The 25,725-nt window shown below is 37.5% G+C and overlaps 2 protein-coding genes across 12 annotated transcripts in view; both read left to right on the top strand.

Moving 5' to 3' along the window:
* Nucleotides 1-25,725, top strand: part of LOC129746085 (neuromodulin) — a 483,903-nt gene that overhangs the window by 279,203 nt on the left and 178,975 nt on the right. The gene's annotated exons all lie outside the window — the stretch shown is intronic.
* LOC129746083 (uncharacterized) lies at nt 1,722-14,820 on the top strand. Of its 11 annotated transcripts, none has more exons than XM_055739538.1 (12): nt 1,722-3,533; nt 3,592-3,763; nt 3,829-4,179; nt 6,224-6,365; nt 7,721-7,860; nt 8,719-8,852; nt 8,915-9,305; nt 9,370-10,124; nt 10,254-10,419; nt 10,482-11,018; nt 11,082-11,813; nt 14,202-14,805. In XM_055739538.1, the coding sequence occupies exon 1, from the start codon at nt 1,759-1,761 to the stop codon at nt 3,013-3,015; it is 1,257 nt and encodes a 418-aa protein (XP_055595513.1). In that variant the 5' UTR covers nt 1,722-1,758; the 3' UTR covers nt 3,016-3,533; nt 3,592-3,763; nt 3,829-4,179; nt 6,224-6,365; nt 7,721-7,860; nt 8,719-8,852; nt 8,915-9,305; nt 9,370-10,124; nt 10,254-10,419; nt 10,482-11,018; nt 11,082-11,813; nt 14,202-14,805. The 11 variants fall into 11 exon arrangements, with proteins under 11 accessions (XP_055595513.1, XP_055595512.1, XP_055595508.1 ...); XM_055739537.1 differs by having other exon boundaries at nt 8,716-8,852; XM_055739533.1 differs by having other exon boundaries at nt 7,721-8,852; nt 14,202-14,814.

Raw genomic sequence — 25,725 nt, 5'->3', positions numbered from 1 at the left:
CTTTGTGGAAAAATGTAGAGCGGATCGGGAGACCGCTAGGAAATTTACTGAAAATAGTTGAGCGGATCGGGAGACCACTAGGAAATTTGCTGAAAATAGTTGAGCGGATCGGGAGACCGCTAGAAAATTTTGTGGAAAACTGTAGAGTGGATCGGGAGACCGCTAGGAAATTTACTGAAAATAGTTGAGCGGATCGGGAGACCACTAGGAAATTTGCTGAAAATTGTTGAGCGGATCGGGAGACCGCTAGAAAATTTTGTGGAAAACTGTAGAGTGGATCGGGAGACCGCTAGGAAATTTACTGAAAATAGTTGAGCGGATCGGGAGACCATTAGGAAATTTGCTGAAAATTGTTGAGCGGATCGGGAGACCGCTAGGAAATTTTGTGGAAAACTGAAGAGCGGATCGGGAGACCGCTAGGAAATTTACTGAAAATAGTTGAGCGGATCGGGAGACCGCTAAAAAATTTTGTGGTAAACTGTAGAGCGGATCGGGAGACCGCTAGGAAATTTACTGAAAATAGTTGAGCGGATCTGGAGACCGTTAGGAAATTTGCTGAAAATTGTTGAGCGGATCGGGAGACCGCTAGGAAATTTGTGGAAAACTTTAGAGCGGATCGGGAGACCGCTAGGCAATTTGCTGAAAATTGTTGAGCGGATCGGGAGACCGCTAGAAAATTTTGTGGAAAACTGTAGAGCGGATCGGGAGACCGCTAGGAAATTTACTGAAAATAGTTGAGCGGATCGGGAGACCATTAGGAAATTTGCTGAAAATTGTTGAGCGGATCGGGAGACCGCTAGGAAATTTTGTGGAAAACTGAAGAGCGGATCGGGAGACCGCTAGGAAATTTACTGAAAATAGTTGAGCGGATCGGGAGACCGCTAAAAAATTTTGTGGTAAACTGTAGAGCGGATCGGGAGACCGCTAGGAAATTTACTGAAAATAGTTGAGCGGATCGGGAGACCGCTAGGAAATTTGCTGAAAATTGTTGAGCGGATCGGGAGACCGCTAGGAAATTTGTGGAAAACTTTAGAGCGGATCGGGAGACCGCTAGGCAATTTGCTGAAAATTGTTGAGCGGATCGGGAGACCGCTAGGAAATTTTGTAGAAAACTGTAGAGCGGATCGGGAGACCGCTAGGAAATTTACTGCAAATTTTTGAGCGGATCACGACACCGCTAAAAAAATTCCAGTAGTGACCAGCAGCTACGCCAATATCCAGGCCATGTGTTGAAATTAGACCTCCTGGTAAAGGAGCCCATAATATCATCGTACAAGTGAATAAACTGAAAATGCACATGTTTGTTTGTAAGTGTGTGTGCTATGTTCCATTACTATTCAGAATTCGGTACACATAACGTTGGAAGAACGTCTTATAAAATCGTTTTACTACTTATACTGTAAATGTTCAGCTGGAAGCAAATTTTAAGAATAACTTTAACAAAAACAATACAATTCCAAAAATACGTTATTCATGAGTGGTATTTGAACGTTATCGCAACTGATTGCAGAACAGTTTTACTATATGATAGTTTTAACAGTTTTTAACAGTTAGATACATAACCTAACAACATATTAAAAATACGATCAATTCGGAATTAACGGTTCATGCAATGTATTTTACAATTTCTATAACAGTTAGCTTAAAGTTTTATCTACGCCTTATCAAATCGTTTTGCAATTGTTTTAATATGGTTAATATGCATTGTCTTTTACAGATTTTGAAAAAAAAATCGTTGAAAAAATAAACCATTTGAAAATGTCGTCTGCCGGAAAATATGTTCGGGCCCCTAAATCCAACAGCGATCCCGAAGAATACGGCGAAATGTATGGCGAGTGGTCGTCAGATGACATGGAGTTTGAAGAACGTGAAATTCCAATAAACGAGAAACGTGAATATAAAAAAAGTGAAAACCAGGAATACATCCAGAAGATAGAAAAACTGCAGAATACTATAGATAAATTAGTTAAAGAGATGAACACTTATCGCTCTCGTGAAGATGACGAGTCGGTCAGAAGTTCTGCGCTTTCTGATGAAGATCTAAGCTGGAACAATGCGAAGGTCAATCCAGGTTCATCAGCAAACTCTGGTAGTATTCGATGGGAAAATATAAAACCTTTCCCAAACGATGTTCCGGCAAACGCTATGTGGGAACAATGGAACAGGTTTATCGATCGGTTTGAGATCGCTACTTCCTTGGCAAATGTGACGGACCCTGTCAAGCGCGCTCAGACATTGTTCCTTTCGATGGGAGAGAAACTCCAAGGAATTACCAGGGCTGCGAGACTTCGCCCAAGTCTGACCGAACCAAACTGCTACAACCTATTTGTCAAAAACATCGAAAAATATCTGCAATCAATGGTCGACGTAACGGCGGAACATGAAATGTTTTCCAATCTCCAACAAGGCATTGATGAACCAACTATTGCCTTCCATGCACGTCTTTTGGAAAAAGTGCGTCTCTGTCGTTATAGTCAAACGGATCAGGATCGATTCATTCGAATGCAACTACTTAAAGGAATGCGTAACCGTGAGGTGGCAAAGGCGGCGAGAATTTTTGGCTATGAGACGACTTTTATTGTACAGTCTGCGACTCGAGAAGAGGCATACATTCCGAAACCGTCACGAGTAGCTGAATCCAGCAGAGCATTCGTGGTGTCGCGAGAACGGAATCGGTTCAGTGGAAATAAACACCTGCCAAAACGCCGATATAATGATGCGGGCTGGAATTACCCGGAAAGGTATCGACAAGAAAGCGAGAACCATTTTTCCGGAGAAGGAAAACGTTTTCGCTGCAATAGGTGTAACCGTTTGTTCCACAAATCTGGAACTTGTCCGGCAACTAATGAGGAGTGTCGTACTTGTGGAAATCCTGGACATTACGCGGCAACGTGCAGGGAAAGAAATGCCACGTACATTCAGAAAAGGCAAAGCTCCATTAAGGAAAGATCGGGTGAAAAAGATAAGCATAGGTTCATCGGAGCCAATTTGTTTCCTACACGCAAAAGAATTTAGAAATTAATTTGTGTGTTCTGTAGAAAATACTTTACTTCCCTATAACTCATTAATTTCACGTAAAATCAAAGTGAACGCACACACCCATATTTTTATTTTTTTTAAAGCGTGCGCTCACGCACACAAATAAACATTCGATCCTTTCGTGGAATAAAATCATTCAGTGCTAAAAATTTTATTTGTCGCCGTTCTTTCTTCCGCGACAGCAAGTGCTGTTCGTCTCCGGATTGAAGAAATCATTCAAAGCGGGACTCAAAGTGAAACAGCAGAAGCACGAATATTTCCACCGTGGGAATTCCTGTGTTTCCTGCCTTCCGTATTAAACATCCAGAGGACCATTCGACGAATGGAGAATCACACCACTCGAATCAATCGACAGGTGCCATCTCGGCTGAGCTGGAAACCTAGTTCAGTAGCAACAGCTGCTGTTTCAGCAGAAGTTGAAAATTCATCAGTGTCACTTCTCTGCAATACACTCAGCAGCAGCAACCACAAAAGCAAAAAAAAAGATACATCCGGTAGGTACAAAATTTTAACGAGCCATTCAATTTTTTTAAATACTTTTCTTCCCAATAGCAACAATGGAATACGCAGCCAAATTACCCTCGTCTTACCACAGTCAGCTAGAGATAGTTCCGGAAGGAGAGATATCACAGCTGTCCGGCAGGAATCGGCTTCCGTCGCTGTCCGCAGGTTGAACAAATTATCACCATCCCCGTTCCTAGATTCAATATTCAGTATATGACAAGTACGTATAATAGGGACATCGACGCCTAACAGTCCTTAATTAATGGAATACCTCACTCATTTCAGGTGGCAATGTTGCTGAAAATCTGCTGCGATAAAACGATGGCTACGACACCTATTAGACGGAGTCCAACCTTTGATTCCATCGGAAAATATAGCAAGGTCGAAGACTGGATTCGAGGAAGGTATGATGCTTAAGTTGCTTATCTGCTAAACCATTCGTCGTCCTGAGTAGCAACGGATACTTCGGTACTCAAGTTTTCGTACATCATAATCTACATCGTTCGTACTATGTGTTGTGGATAAGCCTGTCATCGAACACGTCATCGACAAGCTGTTCAATCTCACTGAAAGTCGGCGAGGGTGTCAGCTGTCTTGAATCGCTACGTGTTGCCTGTGTCCGATGATGACCAAATCGTAAGTTCTTCTAAATTGATCCACTGAATACGAAAGCCAAAATTAAGATTGTTTGTGTTGTGGCCATATTTTAAATAAGTGCAGTTTCCTCCCCGTACACATTTGCGACAATTTAATTAGGGTTACTATAATTAATATTTGTTAATGACCCTTTAACAATTGAGGCCCTCAGAATCAGAGGGGTGAAAGTGTCAGAATAATCAAATTCGAGCTAAGTAGGCATGACTAACGATTCTTCATGTTTAAATGTGTGTTTGGTGCATAATTGAGATTTTTTATATTTTTTTGGAAATTTTTTTGGTTGAATTAAAACTGCTCGAATTCGAAAATACATGAAAAATCGAGCACCTTCACAACTTTGAAGCGCGTTTTCTCGAAACAATCATCTAAGCACTTGCACCCCTCTGATCCCAAGCGCCTCAATTGTAATTCGGGTTAAGAAAATGTCATTAGGGTGTATGGAAAATTGTAACAAAATAATGGTCCTAGATTATATATTATCCCGAAAAATTTGATATTCGAGGCTTTGTTAGATAACAGTACTGAAGGCGGCGTTAAGATGGTGTTCGAATTCCGTCTGATGGTAGAATTTTCACAGTTGGGCGCAAGCTCTAGGGCATTCGGTAGAAGCGTTGTGTGTGTATAATGCCAAATCTCAAATTTAGGCTCATCAAGAGTAACAGGGGTCCAAAGAAGGTTGCCTTCGTTATGATCTCATAATATGGAACTATTTCAAAGCCAAAGTAAGTTTTTACCTTCTATCAAGAACAAATACATAGGATATTTTGCTGATCCATAAAAAAGGACGATTTTTAATTCAACTTATTTAAATCAAAGCATAAGATTCAGTGAGAAGGAGGTTTCCCATGAAACATTAATTTTATGAAAAATGATTTTTATGACGGAGGAGCTAACCTAATTATTCCCCGCTTTTTCTGCTTAGCCCTCAACAATGTAAAAATTATTTTATATTGACTGTCCCAAGTAACCATAAGCGCCAATATAGCAGTTAGTTTCGCCAGATTTGACTCACAGTGCTAAGAGAGGGCAGATAAGATTGTTATTGGATAGCATTTTGACAATTCGTTAGTGCTTATGGTTTCTTGAGGTGATGGCTTCTCAATCCTAATTTTTTAACGAACCTCTATTGACGTGGAAAAGAACTCATCAAATGTAATAGATTTTCTCGAAAAAAAAAAAAAAAATAATATAGTTGGATCCCTACTTGGGCCACCGCAACCGATGTGAATATTTTTCCGGATTGCATCATATATCTAAAATTCATATGATATGAAGTAATAGGCATCTCCTAATCAAAATTATAGTTCTTGTGCACATTTTGAACTAAACACCACTGTACAAGCTATAAGACAGAAATAGCTCAGATGACGCCTCACAATTCAACAAAATAGTTTCCGCGTTTAATGATAAAATATGCTAATAATTGGATTTTACATTTCGTGGATCTAATTGTGTGCTTCTTTGTATGGAGTTTGTGTTGCGAACCATAAAAAACAACGTTAAAATATTATGATACTATTATATACTAAAAATTTCGCTGAAATTGAATGCTCTTTAGTGAAAATTACAGCTTAATTTTCATTAACATTGCTGATATTTACATCGTTTATAGAATTAGGTGTAGTAATGCACAGTCCAAATTCAAAAATCATCATTCAGTACAGATTTCAGATTGAAATTCAATATTCTGATTTAGAATTAAAATCTTAAATACATAATTATGAACGCAACTTCAAATTTACGATTCATAATGTACATATTTACAAACTAAGATTTACACTCATAATTATATTTTGTCATCTACATTTTGAAATATTTCAATATCATTTTCAAAAAACAAATTTTAACTCCTTGGTAGAACGCTCGCTGTTATAAAATATATTATCTGATTTATTTTGGATTAACTATCCTTCCGAATTTTGGTTTTCTTGATCACAGTGTAATACATAACAGCATACAGGTAGGCGTTGTGTTGACTGACTGGCAGGTTGACTGACAGCAATTCTAAACATACCTTTTCCAGGCTGGCAGCTTCCATTTATTTCATTTCGAGTTGACGCTGAAAGTTGTCTACATTCTATTCCGGTGAAATAGATTCAAAAAGAAAAGTGTCAGTGCGTGGAAAGTCGATTGTTGGTGCCTTAACGATTGTTGCTGCGTATAAGGTACGTAAATTAACTTTTTATTATGCAACAATCCGATTCAATTCTTTCGAATTTAGTTCAGTTATTTAGTTAATATATAAGGATTTGAGGTCCAGATTCAATTTCCTATTAAGATTTTCTAGTTGTTTCTTATGAACTATGTTCAAATCATTGAGGCACTAGGATCAGAGTGGCTGATTATGTTACTCGCATCTCTCCGGCACCATACCTTTTTGGGTTTTTTTTTATTAGGTCGTGTATGTACTTTTTATATACGATCGAAAAAAATTGTTAATTATAAAGCACCAACTTTTTTTTTTTTATTTCAAGGAATTAATAGCAAGCTGTCATTCTTCCCCAAAAAAAAAAAAATAGTGCCAATAATTTTGGATTCTCCTCTTGTTCATCCCAGCTTTACCCTACGGCACTGTCGAGATCTTGGCTGTAATTTTTGATTATGATTATGACTTAAAAAGCAATCAACAATATATCAATGAAATATGATCGAATTCTTTGAACAGCTATTTTTAAGAATCCTTAATAAAGAAGATTTTTTGCAATTTTCAAAAACGCGGGAAACCAAGCTGTTTTAACGAATTTTGTGTTCAATTTAAATAATTGATATTATCATCATTAACAAGACTGGTAACTTTTAGTCAATTTCATTTGATCCTCAATAACGTCTAGTAGTCAATGTCATCGAAAGTAGTCAGGCGGGAATGTAAACTTTTCATGACATTGTTGTTCTCCACTCGCATAACACACTGTTATCTTTCTATTTTGTTTTCTGGTTGTGTTAGGATGGATTTTACGTTATTTGTGGAGCAACAGTTGTAAAAATGACTCTGCTGCAATGATATAGGATTTGTCTATGAATCATGTGACCAACATATATTTGTGAATGTGAAGTGTTTGTGAATATCGTTTCTTAAGTTTTTTCCCTTAGATCTTAGCTTTTTTTGCCTTGAAAGCATAGGAGATGAAAAGCTCCAATTTGAGAAAAAATAGCTTAAATGTGAGAGATGCACACACGGATTCTATATCATTGCAGGAGCCTGTCGAAATGTAATCCATGACCGTAAGAAGCTAAATTTATAGCAAGAAAACTGATATTCGTTCAAATTGGTCATGACATTGTTAGCTTATGTCGCTGAACAAAAATCATTATCACATGACATAGATATGCAAAGCAGTATCAAAGTCGACTGATATTGGTTGGCTGACACTAACCATTCGCAGCTCTGTTCATAAAGTATGTTGCAATGTTCTCCGTTTTTCTTTAACAAATATTTTACGGCATCCTTGTTTAAAGCGTTGTTCAATTCAATTCCTTTTACCGTAAACAAACTTTTTCAAGAGCTTAATATTATTTTCAGGTTTATGTACAACATGAACACTTTACGTGGTTATTTGAAAAAGTCAGTATCTGAAGCCAAGCCGTCTTTTGAAAAAATCGACGACAATAAAACTCAGATTGGGCTGGAAAACGATCAAAAGAAACAGGATGTAAACAAACGTAAGAAACGTCGTAGTTGAGCTGCCTATAGCTCTCTGGATGACAGCAAAACATTAAACCAAGATTCGAAAACAACGGATTGCATTATATATCTAAAATTTATATGATTTGAAGTAATAGGCATCTCTTAAAAAAATTATAGTTCTTGGGTACATTTTGAACTATACACCACTGTACAAGCTATAAGACAGAAATAGCTCAGATCCCCACTCACAATTCAACAAAATAATTTCCGCGTTTAATGATAAAATATGCTAATAATTGAAATTCATATCTCGTGGATGTAGTTGTGTGCTTATTTGTATGGAGTTTGTGTTGCGAACCATAAAAAACAACGTTGATTTAGAATTAAAATCTTGAATTCACAATTATGAATGCAATTTCAAATTTTCGATTCTTAATGTACATATTTACAAACTAAGATTTACACTCATAATTATATTTTGTCTTCCACATTTGTGAAATATTTAAATATCATTTTCAAAATACAAACTTTAACTACTTGGTAGAACGGTCGCTGCTATAAAATATATTTTCTGATTTATTTTGAATAAATTATCCTTCCGAATTTTGGTTTTCTTGATCACACTGTAATACATAACAGCATATAGGTACACGCTCATTTTTATTTAACCATATATGGTTATACCAATTTTCTGGTTTTTTCTCAAAAACTATCAATATTGTTTTTTTAAAGATTATTTCTTTGCGAAATTTTAACCATTTTGGCAGTTCTCGTGTATTAACCACAAAATGGTTGAAACATTTCTTCGCCATTTTGGATTTAACCGTGGAGCAAACCGAACGCGTTTATTAAAATTTGTATTTTTTTCGCACGAATAAAATGTTTCATAGTAGTATAGTAAATCTGTTCCTGCGATTCGGATGAAGCTGGGGCTGGTCGGTCGGCGTCTCTGCTGGAATTGCGGTCGATATCGCTGTCTCAGGAAACTCCCGGTTCATTCAGTACTAGAAGCAAAAAACTTGGATTGGTAATTTTTCTTGTATTCGGTTTTCAATATTTCATTTATTTAACTATTGGACTTTTTTTCAGCCTGTCAAAATTATTTTGCCAATTTTTTGGTAAATTTTGGCTATATCCGTCGGTGAAAATCAGTCAAAAATGGGAAATAAGCCACTCCGAAAAGCTCCGGTCGGAAGAAATCAGCATCATGGGAATGGCACAGCAAATGGTCCACATCAAGCGGGAAGTGAACAAAACTGCCTGTAAGTCGCTGTCCGTGAATCGGAAAACAGAACTCTGATCAATCATGGTCGGCTGATTCTGGGTTCCGGCACCGGGGCAAGTATATCGCTCAGAAGGGATAATGCACATGTTATCCAAGCTGGGATTGTCGTCAACATCGTCAACAGCATAATGAAAGAGGAACAGGAACAAGCTAAAGTTCGCAAGTTAGTCGAACTACAACAAATAACTTTATTGGGTAAGCATATTGAGTTATTTAACATTACCGTTTACTAAACTTGAAATGTTAATTCCCTTCTTAGTGACGCCATCTGTTCCGCCTATGCCTTCTGCAGAAATGTTAGCTAGCGGTGGCTCCAGTCCATCGCATGAAGTTCAGGAATTTTTATCGCTCAAAGAAAACGACTGTCTTAATGAGCACTATGATTCCGACAATATCCTTTTGGAAGATACCGATGAGATTGCTGGTGATGATGACGAGTTGAATGATCTGGAAAACGAAATCATCGACGACGAAGAAACACGGTAAAATTTCAAAAACATAGACGACGATGACAATGAATCTCCTAGCAGTAGAACCATTGAATGGCCGAAGGTTCCCGGAGTGCCGCTTCCTCCGTTGAAAGATCTTCCACAGCCTTCCATGCTTCCCAGCATTGCTGTTGTACAATCGAACAAACAGATGGACGAACTAACTCAAAAAATGGATCGGCTGTTAGACGTAGCAGAATTCCTCGACAAATAACTGAACTGCGTTCGCAAGTGTCCGATCTACAAAAAATACGTACAGATAATTCGAAGTTACTCAATGATACTCTACGGGAGATCGAATCCAACATTATCGAGCAGACCAGTTCGGAGAAGCGCACTTTGTCCGATATTCATAGTGAGAAAATCGGAACTATGTACAGCAAACATTTCAGCAGCTTAAACTTTACTATCATGAATTCACTAGAACCGAGATTGACGCTCCAGATTGTCAACCGAATCGGGAGCAGTTGCAGCAAAAATTCGATTGTGCCCTCCAAGAGGGTGTACAAAAACTATGCGTAATCAGGTGAGTATTATTGTTTTCTTTTTTTTTTTTAAATCGAAATCACCGCGTTGGTCTTGAATTTCTGTTTCTGGTGTGAAAATATTGCAAATTGTATGAACATTGAGTCATTTGTTTTATTTTTATTTTCAGGTAACTATTGATGCTATCGGTAATTCCGTCTATAAGAGTGTTCGAAAAGCAATGGAAACATCATTTCATGAAGCGTTACGAAACATCATTTTACCGAATTATGAGTGATGCTCACAAGAACTGTTTTGGCAGCTCAATAAAGAATTTTCAGCAGGGTTAAAAGAATGTAATGTTCAAAGTCATCCTTTTGAAATACATGATTCTTACTGTTATATTTTCATCTTGCAGACCTCGATAAAACGGAAACGTATTTATCATGCAGAAAACTGAACGAAGAGTTTGAAGCCGCGCTAAAAAAAACCGTTCAATAAACTGGGCAGAACTTAACTGTCAATGATCTATTCCAACCCGCCAATGTTGCAGCCTAGCGTAAAGATCTAAGCAATGATTCGAATGATTTCCAAGGCAATTAGCTTAAAATGATTTGGGAAAACGTAAGGGCGGAAATCGATAAGGGTTTGGAGGCCCAAGCCTCTTCTCTAGAGGACTCAGTATTGTCAGCGGTGCGGTCGCAAGCACAAACTCCAGCGCCCGCTTTTTTGGGTCATCCCGAACACATCCGGCAACTGCTAGCCACAGGGCGCATAAACGATGCATTCGTTATAGCTCTTCAGTCCAACGATTTGAAACTATAGTGTGATTCACAATAAAGCACGCCAATTACAAACAGGTGTTCAATCCATGTGCTCTAGAACAACGGATACTGCTGTCACTGATTCAGCAGATTGCAGCCGACATGTCCAATATTAACGACCTTAAGCACAGGTTTGGAATTTTGCTTGCGTTCCAGTTGATGTTTTAAACATTTTAAACCTTTTTCTTCAACAGGTTTCTCTCTGACGCCATCGTTAATCTGACCTTCTTCGACCACATTATGAATGAACACATTCATAAGGTCCTGCAGGAGGTAGCTCGTAACATACAGGCATTTTTGTCAATGAATCCCGAACACGTACTTGCTACCAGACTTAAGTTATTAATGATTGCCATCCAAGGCTGTAAATATGCCTGATCTTTGTGGAGGCAACACCAGTAAAAGGTTCGCGAGGACCTGGTAATGTTGAGCCGGCAGTTTGAAGAAAAATAAATAAGCTGCTTTTAAACCCGCATCTTTTTTCTTTTTCCAGTTGAAAACATCCCAATTCTAGTATTTTAAAGAAAAAAAATTACCTGTTTTCCTTCCATTCTGCGATATGGTTTAAAATAAACCGTTTTTTCAACTTCTCCGCAATAATTTCTTGCGGTTAAAAAGTAACCATATTTCCACTTCTCAAAAGAAGTCAAAAAATGATTTCTATGGAAGCAGTCAAAAAATCCCTTAACGCGGAAGGGTGTGAAAATGGTTACTTTTTAACGATAATTGGTTAAAGAATTTCGAGCGTGTTGGCGTTGTGTTGACTGGCTTCAGGCTGGCAGCCTCCATTTATTTCATTTCGAATTGGCGCTGAAAGTTGTCTACATTCTATTCCTGTAAAAAACGGTGAAATAGATTCAAAAAGAAAAGTGTCAGTGCGTGAAAAGTCGATTGTTGGTGCCTTAACGATTGTTGCTGCGTATAAGGTACGTAAATTAACTTTTTATTATGCAACAATCCGATTCAATTCTTTCGATTTTAGTTGAGTTATTTAGTTAACATATAAGGGTTAGAGGTCCAGATTCGATTTCTGATTAAGATTTCCCAGTCGTTTCTTATGAACTATGTTCAAATCATTGAGGCGCTAGGATCTCAGTGTGACTGACTTCGAGACACCTGGCCTCTTAGGTTTTTTTTCGTTTTTCATAATTGCCAGAACACCTTCTAACACTAATTTAGGATTGGGTGATTCCTTTGAGGTTTAAAAAGTTTTATTCTAAAAGAAAAATCATACTTTTAACATCACTTTTACCTAAAAAGCTGACTTATTTAATGAAAAAAAAATAACTTGTTTTCTTTTGATCCGACGATGTTACTCGAATCTCTACGACACCAAACCTGTTTGGGTTTTTTTATTAGGTCGTCTACCTACTTTTAAATACGAATAGTAGAAGATCGAAAAAAATGGTTAAATATAAAGTACCATTTTTTTTATTTCAAGGAATTTAATAGCAAGCTGTCATTCTTCCCAAAAAAATAGTGCCGATCATTTTAGACTTTCCACTTGGTCATCTCAGCTATACCCTTCGGCACTTCCGAGTTTTTGGCTGTAATTTTAAAGAATCCTTAATAAAGAAGATTTCTGCAATTTTCAATAACACGGGAAACCAAGCTGTTTTAACAAATTTTGAGTTCAATTTAAAAAAATTGATATTATCATCAATAAACAAGACTGGTAATTTTCAGTCGATTTCATTTGATCCTAAACAACGTCTAGTAGTCAATGTCATCGAAAAAAGTCAGGCAGAAATGTAAATTTTTCATGACATTGTTTTTCTCCACTCGCATAACACACTGTTATCTTTCTATTTTGATTTCTGGTTGTGTTAGGATGGATTTTACGTTATTTGTGGAGCAACAGTTGTAAAAATGACTCTGCTGCAATGATATAGGATTTGTCTATGAATCATGTGACCAACATATATTTGTGAATGTGAAGTGTTTGTGAATATCGTTTCTTAAGTTTTTTCCCTTAGATCTTAGCTTTTTTTGCCTTGAGAGCATAGGAGATGAAAAGCTCCAATTTGAGAAAAAAAAAGCTTAAATGTGAGAGATGCACACACGGATTCTATATCATTGCAGGAGCCTGTCGAAATGTAATCCATGACCGTAAGAAGCTAAATTTATAGCAAGAAAACTGATATTCGTTCAAATTGGTCATGACATTGTTAGCTTATGTCGCTGAACAAAAATCATTATCACATGACATAGATATGCAAGTATCAAAGTCGACTGATATTGGTTGGCTGACACTAACCATTCGCAGCTCTGTTCATAAAGTATGTTGCAATGTTCTCCGTTTTTCTTTAACAAATATTTTACGGCATCCTTGCTTAACCCTTTCCTTCCCATGGTAGCACAGGTGATCCACAACTTTGCACAGCTCGCATTTGAACTGGGCGCTTTGGATCAACACCATTTTCTCACCGAATATGAGTAAAGAAACATTGCACAAAATTTGAAGAAAATCGGTTCGCTAGGTTTTGCTTGGCAGATCAAAAGCTGCAAAAAAGTCGGATTTTTTTCGAATTTAAATCAAGTCGTCATTTGTTGCTCAATAACTTGACAAGTTTTTATAATTTCCTTGAAATAAAAATACTGACGTGCAGAAGGTTGCTTATGCAAGCAGAATCAAATGATGGTTTACTTAGATTTCAACTAAAACATATAAATTTTTGAGTAAGTAAAGTGGATCACTGGTGATACACTGGGAACAAAACGTACTTTTCTTCTTGGGAAGCTTCTTATCAATACTCAAGAAAATCATTTCGTCAACAAAAAAATTCGCTTCAGGATAGTTAATTCATCTGCTTAAATGACCACATGTCTTAAAATATTTGTAAAAGTTCGAGATTTTCTCGAAAAACGGCATGTTTTGTTTCCCTTGCGCAAAGTGTCATGGTGGCCAATTGTTCAAGGAAAAAATGAAAATTTCAGATATTTCAATAAATAGACTTTCGAGGGATGCGTATACCAAAGAAGTTTTTCATCAAATAGGATCGTTTTAGTTTGTGACCAATGAAGTGATGAAATTCCATGTTTTTTTGCAATTATTTCCTGTTTTTCATTTGCACCCTATGTGTTGTTATCTTCCCAATGGAACACATATGATCAACCTCAAAACCCAAATTTATCAAATGGATCATTAAAGTAGGCTTAAATTATGCATCTTTTGTTCTAGAACTTTAACTGTAAACCAATATTTCTATTTTTAAAACGTGAAAAACCTCGTGGGAAGGAAAGGGTTAAAGCGTTGTTCAATTCAATTTTTTTTTCGTAAACAAACTTTTTCAAGAGCTTAATTTTATTTTCAGGTGTATGTACAACATGAACACTCTACGCGGTTATTTGAAAAAGGCAGTATCTGAAGCTGAGCCGTCTTTTGTAAAAATAGACGACAATAAAACTCAGACTGGGCCAGAAAACGGTCAAAAGAAACAGGATGTAAATAAACGTAAGAAACGGCGTAGTCGAGCTGCCAATAGCTCTCTGGATGACAGCAAAACATTAAATCAAGATTTGAAAACAACAAAAACACCTAAAAAGAAAAAAAGAAATGTTTCAATTGATTCGATCCCGGATGAGTTTTGGGAAATAACTTTTACGCAAGAACAAACACAATGAATATCGTTCTTATCAATTAAAATTCGCTTAATTTTAATCAAAATCAATGTACCCGAACGACCCGGGTGGTTAAAAGGTCTCTTATAAATAATAATAATAATGTTAAGAGTAAAGATGCGAGTTGAGAATAAATTATAATAAAAATGACAATGATTATACAAATCAATATTTTTACCCCACTTTTAAAGAAAATATTCCAATTAAAAATTCGTATTCATATTCAGACAACAATGTACACACGAAGGCTCTACATTACGGCTTTTCGATCCATTGCTTCCTAAATATGCAAATTTAAGGCGAGAATTCGTGCAGGCGTTTGTTTGTTATAAAATAATCGTTTATTTATTTTTGAGTTTCTCTCTCGATCGTAACAAAAAATCGTTTTTATCGATTGTAACATAAAATCTTATAATTTTTCAAAAATCCTTTTTTATCCCCTATAGTTTATTCCGTTTGATAGCTTCATTTAACGAAAATCATTTACAAAAGTGATTTTTGTAAACATTCTACCGTTATAGATTAAAACACGCAAAACTAATATGTTTGGAATCTGAAAGAAAGGCTCAAATCCACTGTTAAGTGTATTAAACCGGGTTTTTTTGTGATAGAAAGGATAAGCATTCAAGGGAAATTAGTTCAAATTTCCGTTAGCAAACCTAAAAACTATTAGTTCAATAATATGAAAACTAAATTTTTTTCTAATAATCCCAATTGAAACTTTAAGAAGACTAACAAAACTCACATAGCTTACATGGCCAAACATGGTCCAATTGGTTATGATGATGAACAAAAAGCTTACAAAATTTCAAAAAGTCAAATGACTTATTTGATTTATGTTTTATGTGAACCCGAGCAAGGCCGGGTAAAATCAGCTAGTCTATATATATAAAAATGAATGTTTGTCTGTCTGTCTGTTCCCTATAGACTCGGAAACTACTGAACCGATCATCGTCAAAACTGGCATCTGAGGGTTTTTGAGGCCGGGGATGGTTTCTGTAATAGTCAAAACTTCATCCGACTTAAGGAAGGAGAGGCTTCCATACAAAATTTGTAGTTTTTCGAAACAAATTAAAGTCATGACATCCATTTTCTTGAGATTTTTTTTCCTTTGGGCGGTTTGTTTTTCGTCTCTATGGTCGAGGCGTCGCGGCCAACGTCGCAAAAGGATAGTAACCCAGGCATAGCATACTGATCAGTAGGAATATTTTGGCGCGTATTTCTCAACCAAGCATATTTTCTTTGAGGGGTTTGTTTTTCGTCTCCATGGGCGAGCGAACGTCGTCGCAAGAGGATGGTAACCAAAGCACACTGTTCATTGATAGCTGGAAAATTTAACAATAAGGCGCCTGTTTCTCAAACACGTGGGGCGATATGCAACCTAGATGTGTTTTTTTCTTGCTTATTTGATTTGTACACAGCACGTGGTAATAAATGACGCCTAGATGTGACACGGATTGGTATTTTATTAATCGAATCAAAACCAATTGAAAGATTTGCCAAAAAACCTCCATATTTAGTTCGTGTTAATGTAGGTAGCATTCGTCTTTTCATTCAAGGAACATTAGAACATGTTCAAACGTTCAACTTTTTCTGTTAAAAAAAAAAATAAAAATTAGGTTTTCTTCTAGAAATTGTTACTTCGGCCCAAATACACAACTGAAACGAATTTAGAAATAAAAATGGGAGCTTTTTATTTTAAATAATTCTGAAAAAACCATTGTAATTTTTGCTTACATACCAATTCAAGTACGTACTTAACATGAAAAGTGTTTTTGTATTACATGGCTGCATAAAAGAGACTTTTAATCCGCTTCGTTTTTGAAAAGCGAGACTTTAGAACCGATATTCAACTGGACGCAAAATTTTTAAAAGAAATTTTTAGTTTACCCTTAAAGTGTTTTTTTTTTTTTTAAATATGTCTTTATTTGTATCAATTCATCATTACATTTATATTACATTATTTCATTAAATTAGGTGTTCAGCTCAATAATGAACTGTTCAGAGCCCTATAGTTAACTAGATAATAAAAATTTATTTATAAGATTTAAACTTGCTGAGCGCAATCAAGTATTTAATGTAGGAGAACATCCTGTAATGGCAAAAATATTTTAAACTTAAAACTAAACACTATCCTAAAATAAAACTAATTATAAAGAGAACGAATCTCTGCGATGGAAGACTTCATCGATTTGCCTCTGAAGTTGTAGATGATTTTGTTGGCCATCTCTTCGATCGATTCAATGCCCGACCCTTAAAGTGTTAAAAACAATATTCCTCTCTGTCAACTTACACGGTGGGGCAAGGGCGAACGTCGAACTTTTAAGAAATCCATCATCAAAATGATTCAATATGTTGGAAAGACCAGAAGGGGTATTCCGAATGTTGAAACTGCAGCGGATATTGAAAATTCTTAAATTTCTTTGTAAATGAAGGTCATCCCTTTTGAACAGCATTCGATTTTAAAGCCATTACTCTGTCGCATCTGTAAATAAGCTTTGCATTGACACTTTTCCCAATATACGGGACAAATGTAAACTTAGAAATTTGTTTTTGCCTACATTTTTGAATATTTGACTTTCAAAGAGAAAATAAAAAAAAAACGCTGAGAACTTATTTAGTGATGCAGCTGATATTTTTTTAAATATTTATATGTTTTCCGTAGTAAATTTATTTAAAAAAAAAAGAAATTTGCACTGTATTTGATACATAACTAATTTAATATTTTTTTCATTAGCATGATAAGTGCTGTTTGGGTTAAAGTTGCCGGTTAAATTTGCCGAGCCGGTTAAATTTGCCTACCTTCTTCAAGCAGTGGGGGACAAAATTGAAAAAGATGGGAGAGCTCCCATGTAAATTTAATATAAAGAGTTTTTCAAAGAAGGGACCATATTTAAAAAGGTTTCTTTTTTGGGTACAGAGTACAAATTTCAGATCTTGAAAAACGAGTTAAGAGATCAAGTTTCAGTAAATAATATATACCATCTTTAAATTGCAATTCAGAACTGCAGCTGCAGCTCTCATTTCAAAGTAGTTGGTTCTGAAGTATGATGAGGTTGGATTTAAAAAAATGCTCTCTAAAATCTTAATTTGAATAAATTTTTACAAATTACATTTATTTCCGGAAGGTGTAGCAAAGCACAACGGGTCAGCTAGTTTCTTATAAAACAGAATGGAGAAAAGTAAACAAATGGAAAACTTGTCTAACTTGTTTCGCAGAAGTCAAAATAACTTGCGGTCTTGGAACTAGTTAATAATTACATGAAATTCTTTATTCAAAAATTTCTGGTAATGTTTTAAAGTTTTGTCTAAAAAGTTCCGAATTTTCTTAAATGATTTTAACATATTTTTGAAAATTATTATAAAATCAAAAGCTGATCGAATTTAAAACTAATGGCATATTTGGATTTAATAAATTTATTTAAAATTAGCTATAAAGTTCTTCGCACCTCGAAAAAATATGAATTTTATCAAAACCCTTTTGAATGTGGAGTTGAGCATTTAGAAGAACAAAAATCACAAAATAAAAATGAAGCTACAACTTGTTTGATGAAGAACTAAACATGGTTGGTTACACTTCTTAATAAAAACCCATTTTCTGTGTCAACATTTGAGTTTCAATAGAGATGCATTAGTATCAATTTTGAATCGTCTTAAAATGAAATGTCATAGTCCTTGAATGATTTAGGATTAAATTCCGTCGGAGGCCAGCTAATTTTCTGACATGTTTATTTTTATTTTTAAACACCTTTTGGGATCAAGTAACTCCCCATTGCCCCGGTGGATTCCTTTCTTGAACTGGAAATTCTCCATGAGGAGGTAAGTTAAACCCATAAAACTGTCAAAAAATCACTGTAAAAAGGAAACTGAAAACAAAGCACAAGTATAGGGGCAAAATTTGAGGTTATTTGGGTACGAGAAATTTTTGTATGATGGTTTGATATCCATCCATTAGTGGAAAGATAAAAGAGGAATCCCAAGCTACATATTAGGGTGGCAGTCAAATGGGCCATGTCGAATTCCGAAAACCTAATGTTCATAAACTGATATGTTTAAAATTTCAGCTCAATTGGATTTGATTCAAGAGTGCTTCAAAGCGCTGAAAGTTGCAGTTTATTGGCCCTCGAAAATTACCAAAGAGAATTGATTTCCCAAAAAAGGGCTAAAACGATTTTTGCCAAAAAATTTGTTTCGGGAAAACATCAAGTCTTCGACATTTTCTAAGTCATTTGGCATCAAAATTAAAATTTCGCTTTTCCAGATTTCCCTTACGCGATTTTTGAAAATATAAAGTCGATTTATGACAAAAAAAAATCGAGATAACATTAGATCTTAACTTTTTATGCTTTTTAAGTCATTTTTGTGTATCTGTTGGTATTTACCAGTATGTGAGGAACGCTGTCAAAAGCTTTGGAGAAATCGATGTATATAGTGTGCACTTGCTGACGTTTTATGAGTTTAATTACCACAAAATTAGTAAATGCCATAAGGTTTGAGGTGGTTGAACGTTTTTTCATGAATCCATATTGTGAGCCATCACTTAATTAGCTATGGACGGATATATCGTACACTAGAGATTCTAGTACTTTCGCGAAACAGTTAAGGATTGAAATCGGATGATAACTTTCGAAGTAATGAGTGCTGCCACTTTTTTGCACTGGTGAGATCGATGCTATTTTACACGCATTCGGGAAAACTTAAGATGACAGGGACATATTAAAAATCCTGGTTAGAAGTATCGCGGTGGCGAAGGAGCAGTTTTTTACGAAAACGAGTGGCAAATTGTCAGGTCCTGATCCTTTCGAAACGTTGACTGCTACAGTGAGCGAAATAAGAATAGCACCACTATGTGTTTTGCTTGTTAAAATATGAATGTTTGAAAATCACCAAAATTTTATTCTACAAATTGTTTTGAATTGTTTAACGAATAAATCATTCATAAGTTTACTTTTTTTGGACGTTGCAATTGGCGTTGAGGACCAAAACTATGGAAAAAGGGTGCGGAATAAGAATAGCACCACTTGTGTTTTTCAACAAAAACAAGATTATTTCTAAAAATTAACCGTGTAAAAGTGATTGATAATGCTTTTACGAATTATTTAAATAGATAACTGTATTTTAAGGAGTTTTCTAGAATTTCAAAGATTTTCGAAGGTTTTAAAAGGGGGGTTTAAGAGATGCTCTTTTAGAACTAAGAAATTTGATACTTGAGCTATAATACTTTATCAAACTGCTTTATTTCTTCATTATCATTCATAGGTATGATGCAAATTGACGAAACATAGATGTGAGTCTGAATTTGAGTAAAAAAAAACAGGCTTCAAATTCAAAAATACTAATGTTTTTAGCGAAGTAGACAATGTGCAACTCGAGACCCCATACACCCAACCTTCGGGTAGTGGTCATATCACCTCTTGTCTGCAACTCCGATTCTCTACCTCCCCGTGGTGCTAGCTGGGGTGCGAGCAACCTTAGCAGAGATCGGGTACCCAACCCCGGTGGATGCTTTGGTCGCATGCAGACTGAGTCAGGGGGCTTCGTACGCGTCTGTTCTCCATGTCAGGGGCGGCGTGCGGAGTGCAACAGCGTCCTGGTGGTGTTCGGGACCCAAAACAGCAACATCACGACGGTCCTCCTGCGAGATAGTGGGGTTAGCTGCGGGCCTTGCGAGCCTGTGACTACAAAAAACATAAGCAACGAACAACGAACAACAAATTTCGGATGGAAATCGGCAAAGACCCACGCGACGAAAAGGGACTAGCGATTGGAAACTTGGAACATGGAACTGCCGATCTCTAAATTTTGTGGGCAGTACCCACGTGCTCTCCAACGAATTGAAGAGACGCAAATTCGACATCGTAGCGCTGCAGGAGGTATGCTGGAAGGGCTCCACGGTACGAACGTACCCAGATGGTCGTACCATCTACCAGAGCTGCGGCGACACACACGAGCTTGGAACAGCTTTTATAGTGATGGGAAAGATGCAAAAGCGCGTGATCGGGTGGTGGCCGATCAACTCACGAATGTGCCGGTTGAGAATCAAGGGCCGGTTCTTCAACATCAGCATCATCAACGTGCACAGCCCTCACCTCGGAAGTACCGGTGACGACAAAGACGAATTCTACGCGCAGCTGGAGCGTGAATACGACCGTTGCCCAAAAAATGATATCAAGATCGTCATCGGGGATTTAAATGCTCAGGTCGGCCAGGAGGAGGAATTCAAACCGACAATTGGAAGGTTCAGTGCACACCAGCTGACCAACGAAAACGGCCTCAGACTTATTGATTTCGCCGCCTCCAAACGAATGGCCGTACGTAGTACCTTTTTCCAGCACCGCCTCTCACACAAGTACACCTGGAGATCACCGTACCAAACTCAATCACAGATCGACCACGTTTTGATCGACAGCCGGCACTTCTCGGACATCATCGACGTCAGATCCTGTCGGGGCGCCAACATCGAGTCGGACCATTATCTGGTGATGGTGAAGATGCGCCCAAAACTCTCCGTAGTGAACAACACGCGAAACCGGCGCCCGCCTCGGTTAAATATCGCGCGACTGAAGCAACCTGAGGTCGCGGCAGACTACGCGCAATCGGTCGAAGCAGCGCTGCCGGCAGAAGGCGAGCTTGACGAAGCCCCTCTCGAGGACTGTTGGGATACCATCAAAACAGCCATCAACAGTGCTGCGGAGAACGTCATCGGTTATGTGGAGCGATCTCGACGGAACGACTGGTTCGACGAGGAGTGTAGGAGGGTGATGGACGAAGAGAATGCCGCGCGGGTGGCAGTAGTGCAGAGAGGCACCCGTCGAAATGTGGAAAATCACCGACAGCGGAAGAGGCAGCGAGTCCGACTTTTCCAGGAGAAAAAGCGCCGCCTGGAGGAGGAGGAGCTCGAGGAGCTGGAACAGCTGCATCGTTCCCAAGAAACACGAAAGTTCTATCAGAAACTCAACGCATCCCGCAAAGGCTTCGTGCCGCAAGCCGAAATGTGCCGGGATAAGGACGGGGGTATCCTGACGGACAATCGTGAGGTGATGAAAAGTTGAAAGCAGTACTTCGATGAACACCTGAACGGCGCACATGCAGGAGATCGGCGGAGGAAGGTACATCGCCGGCGTAGCCAACGACGAAGACGAGCCACTCCCAACGATGAGTGAAGTTAAGGAAGCCATTCGCCAGCTGAATAGAAACAAGTCGGCTGGGAAGGATGGCATCGCAGCTGAACTCATCAAAATGGGCCCGGACAGGTTGGCCGATTGCCTACACCGGTTGATAATCCGGATCTGGGACATAGAACAGCTACCGGAGGAGTGGAAGGAGGGGGTAATATGCCCCATCTACAAGAAGGGCGACAAATTGGACTGTGAGAACTACCGAGCGATCACTGTCCTCAATGCCGCCTACAAAGTGTTGTCCCGAATCCTACTCCGCCGCCTAACGCCACAAGCAAACAGATTCGTGGGAAGTCATCAGGCCGCACAGTGGTCCAAAACCCAGAAAAGCTGGCAGAAAGTCGATTTTTAAAGTGCTCATAATTATCCATCCAAATATTTCTTCGTGTTCCGGCATTTTTAGGCTTCATGAAACCATAAAAATGATAGTCATAAGTTTACCCGTTTAGGAGTTCTCAAAGAAATGCTAAGGAAGGTTTGAACATTTTTTGAAAATTTCGCAAAGATTTTATTACATTGAAAAATGAATAGGTACTCAAATCGCGAATATATTTTGCTTTGAAATTATTTTTATATTTTTGTTAGGCATATTTTTCAGCTGATCTAATAAAAATGTGTGTTTTGGAATAAAGTTGAAATTTTTTATAAGGAATCTAGTTGCAAAAAACGTTAAATATTTCGAATTTTATAACTTCAACTAGAGATTAAAAAAAAACTCCACATAACTCCACTCTCATTTTACGTTGGATAGATTCCCACATTTCTGGACTACAAAATATTGCAAATTGGGCTGCCTTTTTTTGCCATTTTTGGAGAACGACGTCAAAGAGTGGAACCACTATTTTCTTCAAATTTGACTTCTAAGCCAAAAACGTTCCTGATCACGAACTAAATTGATATTTGATTGGATCTCTAGGTTGATTTTTCTCAAAAATGCATTCATAAAATATCCTTTTCATATTTTGAAGCACTATCAGTATGCAATTCTGTGTTATTTTTTCAATTGGGAATAACTCCTAAAACATAATCAAATTACGGTTTCCCAAATATTCTTCTAATCATTGATCAAATCAAAGAACCTTTTTTGTTGTTCAAAATTTATGAGCACCAATTGAAACTTGAAAAGTAGTTAGCAACTTTTATGGTACTATTTCAAAAATATGAAATATGAAATAAGATCAAAAATAAAAATTTATAATTAAAAGTTAAATTGAAAAATGAGGAAAATATGAAGCACAAAGTTTGTTTTTCTATTTGAAAATGTGAATTAAGTGTTTTGTGTTGAAACAATTATTGATATAATAAATGATTATTATAGAAAAAAAACTTACATGCCTTGTTTTCAAAATTCTGATCAGTAGCGGCGAAAATGTTAAATAATCCCATCTATCATAAAATTTCTAAAATTCACGTAATTGAATGAAAAATTAAAAAAATGATCGACACCAGAGCATTGTCATGTCAATCTGTTCTGATTTAATTTCATATGTTTTGTTATTTTGGGATAATTTTAGACCCAATGAACCTTTCTAGGATGTGAGAGGTTTTACAGCAATCTGTGAGAAAATTTTAATACAAGAATTTACTTGTTGAGCCATTATTTTTTTTTTAGTTCTTACAAGAATAACGAAAAAAAAGAAATGTCAAAGAAAATATGGAAAAATATGATATTTTTTGTGAAATTATGATTATCGAATAATTTTAAAAGGTTTCAGAGCAAAAAATGTTGAAAAAAGACTTTTTGCCAGCTTTTTTGAGAATTGGACCACTGTGGGCCGGCTTTATGGAGGGACGGTCTACGACGGACCAGATATTCACATTACGGCAAATCCTCCAAAAATGCCGTGAACACCAAGTCCCTACGCACCATCTATTCATCGACTTCAAAGCCGCATACGACACGATCGACCGTAACGAGCTATGGAAAATCATGGACGAGAACGGCTTTTCCGGGAAGCTGATCAGACTGATCAAGGCGACGATGTATGGAACGCAGTGCTGTGTGCGGATTTCGGGTGAATTGTCGAGTTCATTCGAATCGCGCAGGGGGCTTCGACAAGGTGATGGTCTATCCTGCATGATGTTCAACGTGGCGCTAGAAGGTGTTATTCGACGAGCGGTGGGCGAAATGCGGGGCACGATTTTCAACAGATCCAGTCAACTTATCTGCTTTGCCGATGACATTGATATAGTCGGCCGATCATCTGCGGCGGTGAAGGAGATCTACCGCAAACTGAAACGCGAAGCAGGAAGGATTGGGTTGATGATTAATACGTCCAAGACGAAGTACATGCTGGCCTGCGGATCCGAAACCGACCGAACCCACTTGTCCAGTAATAACAAGGTCACGATCGACGGCAACGAGCTGGAGATAGCCGAAGACTTTGTCTATCTCGGCTCACTGGTGACCGCAGACAATGACACCAGCCATGAGATCCGGAGGCGAATTATCAGCGGAAGTCGTGCCTACTATGGACTGCGGTCGAGAAGACTTAGCCCTCGCACGAAGTGTAACCTGTATACGACGCTTATTAGACCGGTTGTTCTCTACGGGCACGAGACATGGATATTGCTCGAGGAGGACCTGCGTACACTCGGAGTATTTGAGCGACGAGTGTTAAGAACCATCTTTGGCGGCGTACAGGAGAACGGAATGTGGAGGCGAAGGATGAACCACGAGCTCGCGCGACTCTACGGCGAACCCAGTATCCAGAAGGTGGTGAAAGCTGGCTGGATACGCTGGGCCGGACATGTTGCGAGAATGCCGGACGACTGTCCTGCAAAACAGGTGTTCGCTACGAATCCGGTAGGAACAAGACGAGCGGGGGCGCAACGAGCGAGGTGGTTAGACCAAGTGGAGCGTGATCTGGCGAACGTGGGGTGCCCGAGAAATTGGAGAACGGTTGCCATGGACCGAGTGAATTTTAGGAATTATGTTCGTCAAGTTATGTCGTAAGACGGAATACTATGTAAATAAATAAATAAATGTTTTTAAATAGTCAAGCGCTATTTCTCTAGTTTCAAGTTATAGATGGCAGCACTATCTTGCAATTAAACCGAATTGATGCCCATTTTCGAACATCTGGGATTAATTTAGGTGTGCTGGATGATTTTGGTCAAGAAATAAGTACTTGGTACCGTGTGACCGCCTTGGAAATCCTATGATCAAAATATAAAAAAATAAGAATTTCATCAAGGACCGATAAAAGTGAATTTCTTGGACCGATAATCAGAATAATTTTGTACTTTCCGATGGAGCTTGATTAACCAGATAACTAGCAGTATTATTGGTATGATTTGAAATTGAATCGGAAGTTGAGATGAGCAGGAATTTTGGCGGTGGTATATTTTTGCGCTGGTGATTTTTTTTTGCAAATCCGGAAAAGATTTCTGCAGCGTGATCTTCAACAAAACTGTGTGGGAAAACTACCTCGAAATGATGAATATTAGCCCAAATAAACCTGAAAAATCAATATTGAGACTTAATTTGGTATTAACGGCATGATAGTGCTGCCATCTATGACTTTAAACTGGAAAAAGTGTTGTTTACTGAAAAACATCTAAGTTTATGAATTCCAACCTCTTTTTTCCGATTTAAAATAAATCCAAAATGTTTGATTCATCAATTTAACGTCATTTTAATGAAGAAAGTAAGCAGTTTGGTAAAGAATTACAGCTCAAATATCAAATTCCTTAGTTCTAGAAGAGCATCTCCTCAAACCCCCTTTTAAAACCTTTGAAAACTCTGGAATTCTAGAAAAATCCTTAAAATGCAGTTATCTATTCAAATAGTTTGTAGAAGCATTATTATTCACTTTTACACGGTAAATTTTTAGAAATAATCTTGTTTTTATTGAAAAACACAAGTGTTGCTATTCTTATTTCGCACCCTTTTTCCATAGTTTTGGTCCTCAACGCCAATTGCAACGTCCAAAAAAGTAAACTTATGCTTGATTTATCCGTTAAACAACTCAAAACAATTTGTAGAATGAAATTTTGGTGATTTCCAAACATGCATATTTTAACAAGCAAAACACAT

Source organism: Uranotaenia lowii, chromosome 2, assembly GCF_029784155.1.
Source record: "Uranotaenia lowii strain MFRU-FL chromosome 2, ASM2978415v1, whole genome shotgun sequence".
Classification (NCBI taxonomy): Eukaryota; Metazoa; Arthropoda; class Insecta; order Diptera; family Culicidae; genus Uranotaenia; species Uranotaenia lowii.
This window is presented reverse-complemented; position numbering and strand designations above follow the sequence as displayed.